We start from the raw sequence: 6,000 nt of genomic DNA, 5'->3' as shown, positions 1-6,000 counted from the left end.
TGGAGAATAGTTTATTTATACTGTTGGGTGTTTAGGGTTACAAAAGGAAAAGCATAAGATCAGTTTGCTGGATACCTTCTTTCTACTTTCTTCATCATCCTCAACATCATCTTTGTCATGGATCTCCGGAACTGTAACAGGTGGGGTTCCGTGGTCGACATTTTGATCTTCCTCTGATAATGTACGCAGTCTCTTGCTTCTACTCCCACTGCAATCCACAGCAGTTTGTTCCTACGAAATCAAAGAGAAGGTCCTTAAGTTTAAAGGTTTCTGTTGACTTGTTACGTGCTACATCTGAAGTCTAAAGTAATTAATCCTGCTATTCGTAAGTGGAAGCCCAAGTTTACAATTACCACTAACATGGTAACTTAAATATAATATTATTTTACAGGTAGTGGTAAACATACATATATAGCTAAAAATTTATTGCCTAAGTACTAGGTGGAAAGTAAGAAATTGGAGCAGAAAAACAAGGTTCCTTACCTTTTAATACTGACTGAGAAAACAAGGTTTGCAAGATGTTTATCAAATAACTTCTACCACAAGTAATTAAACACTGTTACTTTTTAGCCCTTCAAAAAGAGAGGTTAATCTGCTGTGGCTTTCAATAAGGTTTGAAAGGACATTGTAGATGGAAAATACAAAATTTTAAGTGGCCATGTTATTTTCAATGCAAAGTTGTTCTGTCAGACTCTACGCAATACTAGGAGCCACTCAGTTGAAACACCCCAGGCAATCCACAAGGTTTGCTTTCACATGTAAACCAATCACACACAAAACCTATCACTGGTAAGCTACACATTCAATTCTACCCAAAAACAGGGAAATGGCTGCTGTACAAATTTTTCAACAGTGTTTCCATAATTGTAAAATTTCAGTGAAATGAGGTGAAAGTAATGGGCCAAAGCTTGCAGACTAGCCAGCGGTTTAAGCCAGTTCTTACAGACAGCACTGAATCTGCACTAGTGATTGGTCAACTTAGGTTGACCTTTGAATGTACATTTATTAATCTACAGCTGTAATAAGAAAAGTATTCATTAAAATGTAATAATTATGTCCATAATCTTTTCACTTACAGATATTAGTCCCTCATCTCTGCAAGCTGAATTTATTTCTTCTTGCCTGACTTCTTGAAAATCAGGATTTTTTTCTACATTTTCTTTTGACAAAGAAGAACGCCTTCTCCTTGCAGCAGATCCAAGATTAGGTAAGACCCGTTTGCGACGCAGTAATGAAGGTGTTGTCCCACCATCAGAAGGTTGTAGCACTGGAGCATCAGAATTTGCATTGCTGTTCTGTATTTGTGATGGATTTACCACTGTTTCCTGTGGAACAGGTTGGGTTCTATGTTCAATGTTTGTAAGAGAGGCACTCGTCTCTACAGGGTTTCTTGTTGATGTTACAAGCTGATTTCCCTCTTGACTGCTGTAAGTACTAATAACTTCACTATCCTCTCCATCAAATATCAACCTTCTTGACAGCTGATCTTCTTTATCACTCAGCCTACCTTGAGAAACTGTTAAGTTCTCTTCCTTTGACTTTCCATCTGATTCAGATATGTTGTTCTTGGTTGCTGCATTTGGACGAGAACGAGCCACAGAAACAACAGTAGGTTTGATACGTGATCTTCTCTGTGATCCAGTAGTGGTAGATGACAAAGATGTTTTTGATGCTGCTGAGTCACCATCCTTTTGTTTCGTAGATGCATTTGCTTCTAATGATACTGAGGATTTCACTGTTACAGCAGAGTCTAGAGGTAGAAAAGACCATGAAAAGTCTTGAATTCAGTGTAACTACAGCATGATATGGCAACAGACTGGGATGAGGTAGCCAATTACATACCAGTAATTATTTTTACTGAGTGTAGAAAATCTCTTTAGCTTTAATTTGAATTTAAAATTACAATTTCTCTCTTCCTCTCCTCACTTTATATTATCTTTGTATCCACGCACAGTGTGCATGATTTCAAAATTATTAAATCACATTAAAGAACTTTGACCTTGACATTGAAAGCTGATGTCAACATTTCTTGCATACCTTTGTTGTTTATTGTTTTATGCAGTAATGTTGTAGTTTGGTTGCTGTTTTAGCCTTTGTTCGCACAAATTTGTTATATCTTTCTTTTGGAATTCTAAATATTTTTTTCATTTTAATTTTAGCCACATGTTGTAGTTTATCTAACAACTTCAGTGAATACACATTTTCGGAACAATTTGCGTATAACCCCATACCAGTCAAAAACAAAGCCAAAGTCCCAAAGGTAATCAGTTGTTTTGCATGTTTTCGTTTATCCAAGAATTGTATGTATAATGAAGAATGGGGTTATACGGAAATCTTGCCCATATTTCCTACAGAGTTAAGACTTTTGCTTCTTTTTTTCATGATTTGATTTTTTTTTTACTGTGATGGAGGGGAAGGGGGGAGAAACAAGATCCAAAATCAAACATCTCCATATTTCCAATAGTTGACTCATAAAATTATGCGACACTGAACAAGTCCAGACTAATAAAAGTTGCAAAATGAGTTTACTGTACAATTTTTTTTCTTCTTTTAAGTATGAGATTTATGCCACAAAGAAGGATATAAAGTATTATTTCAAAGATATGGCTCAAAAGCATCTTAATACCGGTCAAAATGTTTCGTTTCTGCAATCCATCTCTCCCCTCAGAAATTCGTATCTATTTACAGCATTAACGTGCTAAGAACACAAGTTCTTATAAATACTGAGCTGGGTTTTCTAAGAATGCAGTTCCCCATTGAAGACCGAAGTACACGCAGTCGCAATTCGATTTTTCCCTCGACTCCTGACGATCAAAAGGGTTCAAATAGCTGGGAAACAAGTATAAAACTTACTGCCAATATTTTTTCTAGCACCGAAACATAAACTTTGTCAGGAGGAAATCACCATAGACTAACCTACCTTCACTGGCCTTCTTTACCGACTCTTCTTGCGGTTTATTTATATTGTTCAAATTGCCCTCAGAGCTTGCCGTCAAGGAACTACTTCGTCGAGAAGAAGGCCGAGGAGTCGATAACACAGGTTTAAAACGATTTCTCATTTCACCTCGAGGAGCGGTTCACAAGCAAGTCAAACAGTATGTTTGTCTTTCGTTTGACTTCATTTTTGAGTTCAGCTTTCACAACTTTTTTCTGCTCACCGAACAGAATCGCAGAAATTCAGTTAAGTTACAAGTACGTTCACGTCCCGAAAAAGTTTGTATTTTGATCTCATACATCACGTATATACAAATTTATAAGGTATGCTGCTGACCACGGATGGATGGTTGAGGTCTACCCAGTCTCCCCCGTCCTTCTTTGAATTAAGGGGAGAACTAGGCAATATCAAAATGATGTCAATGGGGCGGCGTGATTTGCTTTCATTTGATTTTGTAAATAAGGCAAGAAAAAATTTTCCCTTCGCATGTACCAACTGCTCACAGCCTATACAAAACTTCCACTTCAGAAAGCTTTTCATCCATTATGCTTTTCACTCATTCACCTTCCCAGAGGTTAGTGCAAGCAGAGATGTTGCTGAGGGATTTGAAGATGATGGGGGAGATATGAAAATCACTGATCATTCTTTAGGGTTTTATCTGGTAAACTATTTTTTGTTCTTCTCATTAAGTCCATCAAACAATTGTTAAGATTACTCCCTAAAGGAAAATCCTCGGCAGTATTCACTTATCCTCAGAAATAGATTGGGCTACAAGTAAATAATTTAACTTATAATTGTAACCATTAAAACTAAATGAGCTTTGCGGAGGCACCGCCAAAGGCTGGGGCGGATCCAAGATTTAGTCTAGGGGGGTTCGAAGTATTTTCTCCATTCTGAGGGGTCCGAGATTTTGAAAATTAGGTCTTCAGAAATATGATTTCCAGCGTTCTGAGTGATAAGTTAGGGGGGTTCAACCTAACCACCCCTGGATCCACCCCAGAAAGGTAACCAGCAGCACACAGCCTCATAGCTAGCCAATGGGAGGGTCTTCATTCCATCTCAAGAAAATGGGAAATAGGATAAAATAAGTAAGAGATTTTAGGAATAAAAGAAAATTGAAATGTTTTTGACTGACCATTTACTTAAGAATTCCAAAACATTTAACTTTTGCTGTGATGACAGGCTTATAAAGTCATTTAACTGTTATTTTTGTACCACAATCATTTGGCTATTTATTTAATTCATAATTTGCTTAATAGTTTCTTTTGAGATAGTGATGTTAATTGCAAATTATCTACCTTCAATCCGGAGAACGTATATCTAATGAACTAAATGCAAATGAGAAAAAAATTTAAAAGTGTTTTGTCACTTTTTCTGAATTCTAAAATGAAAGTAATTTTTTTTAAAATCTACTCTGCCTTTGATTTTTTAGAGCACTTTTGTATGATGTGTTGTAAGCAATACTTCAGACAAAAGTAGAACAAAATCATAAAACAGACAACAATCATTCCTACAAAAAGAAACACATCTAGGAGATAAATTTGGAAAAAGTACAAGTTGTCAGCTTCACTCCTTAAATGCAATCCTGCTTTGTTATAAAGCCCATATTCAATCCAGTCACAGGCTTCTTCAGTTGGTGTGACTCTCCTGTGACGAATCAATCTGGAAACTCTTACAGCATTTTCTTTGTAACTGGAATTTCTGAGAACTTCAAGCAATGCATTTGTTACCACATTTGGAGTTAACTTTTGCAAGTCCAGTATCACACCAATACCAGCCTCATAAACTTTCATGGCATTCGCAGGTTGGTCACCAAATAGAGGCAAAACAACCATGGGTGTCCCATGATAAGCACCCTCAAGGACACTGTTTAAACCCCCATGAGTAAAAAACACCTTTGTAGCTGCATGTCCCAGTAGATAATTTTGCTCCATCCACGGTACTATTCTGACATTTTTGCTCATGTTTTGAGGTAGTAAGTTCAAGTCACCTTTGTATTTCCATATCACCTTAGATGGAACCTGCATGAGCCCTTTTGCTATGGTATCAACAAACTCTGGTTTGAAATTTGAAATGACAGTCCCAAATGAAACAACAACTAGTTCTTTTAATTCTCCATGAGAGATGAAATTCTCTGTGTCTTCCGGAAGTGGTTTAGGCTCTTCGGGAAGTATGGGCCCAACCACTTTCACATGGGCTCCAAAAGGCCTTGGAAAATCCAAAGCAAAGTCATGTGGAATTATTAACAATCCTGTGGCTCTGAATACTTCACTGAGACTAGAAAACTTACTGTCTTTGACATGAGTCCTCCACAGATCTTCAAAGGGTGGCATGAAAACAAACTCGTGCATAACATACCCCAAGATGTACAATAACAGGTTTTGTAACCTGTCTAAAAATGACATCCTCTTGGGAAGTTTGACAGTTCCGTGCGGAACATAGGCCACAGGGGAAGGAAAGTTGTGAATGAAACTCACATAGGGATCTACAAATCCGATGGGAGCCAAGTCAACGCGATTCACTTTCAGCAAATCTGCCACAATAGCACAACATATGCTTGTGATATCACAAACAATCAAGTCTACCGGTTCCAGGCTTTTCAACAGAGCTCTGTCACTCAGCAAACTCTCGCACGTAGACTTCCAAAAATCATTTCTCTCGGTGATATTTAGCTTGCCTTCTGCTTCTCTTATTATCACTTTTTCCAGATCATCCGCATTTGTTTGAGCGTTATAAGATTTCACTGCAATGCCATACAAACTGGGTCCTATTTCATTCGCTTGCCAGGTTGGTACAACAAGACTGTACCTGTAACCTCTCTTGGCAAGTTCTCGTCCGATTTTGACGTAAACAAGTCCATGACTTGTTCCAATGCTTGGTATTCCAACGATGTGACTATCAGAAGCTTGGTTAAAAGTGACCAGAAAACACAGCGAGGCTAGCACTGTGACAACCATGTCAGTTTTGTGGTCAGTCATTTCGATGCAAGTCAGGTGGCCCGTAACGTTCGCGCATCACGCAATGCAAAGAACAACACTTGCGTGACGGCAGCGTGATTACCAGAC

At 38.0% G+C, this 6,000-nt stretch overlaps 3 protein-coding genes across 3 annotated transcripts in view; all 3 read right to left on the bottom strand.

Moving 5' to 3' along the window:
• LOC111344193 (uncharacterized) overlaps positions 1-3,231 on the bottom strand; it is a 14,019-nt gene extending 10,788 nt beyond the window's left edge. Inside the window, exons 1-3 of the mRNA XM_088753967.1 lie at positions 2,921-3,231; positions 1,077-1,750; positions 76-231 (exon numbers count right to left, since the gene is read on the bottom strand). Of these exons, the coding sequence (XP_088610093.1) occupies positions 76-231; positions 1,077-1,750; positions 2,921-3,059 (969 nt within the window). The 5' untranslated portion in view covers positions 3,060-3,231. The remainder of the gene's footprint in view (positions 1-75; positions 232-1,076; positions 1,751-2,920) is intronic.
• LOC111343123 (NLR family CARD domain-containing protein 4) overlaps positions 1-6,000 on the bottom strand; it is a 253,148-nt gene that overhangs the window by 88,596 nt on the left and 158,552 nt on the right. The window lies entirely within an intron of this gene.
• LOC111344198 (UDP-glucuronosyltransferase 2C1-like) lies at positions 3,561-5,939 on the bottom strand. Its single transcript, XM_022951410.2, has one exon. The coding sequence runs from the start codon at positions 5,911-5,913 to the stop codon at positions 4,345-4,347; it is 1,569 nt and encodes a 522-aa protein (XP_022807145.2). The 5' UTR covers positions 5,914-5,939; the 3' UTR covers positions 3,561-4,344.

This window comes from Stylophora pistillata, chromosome 3 (genome assembly GCF_964205215.1).
Source record: "Stylophora pistillata chromosome 3, jaStyPist1.2, whole genome shotgun sequence".
Taxonomy (NCBI): Eukaryota; Metazoa; Cnidaria; class Anthozoa; order Scleractinia; family Pocilloporidae; genus Stylophora; species Stylophora pistillata.
This window is presented reverse-complemented; position numbering and strand designations above follow the sequence as displayed.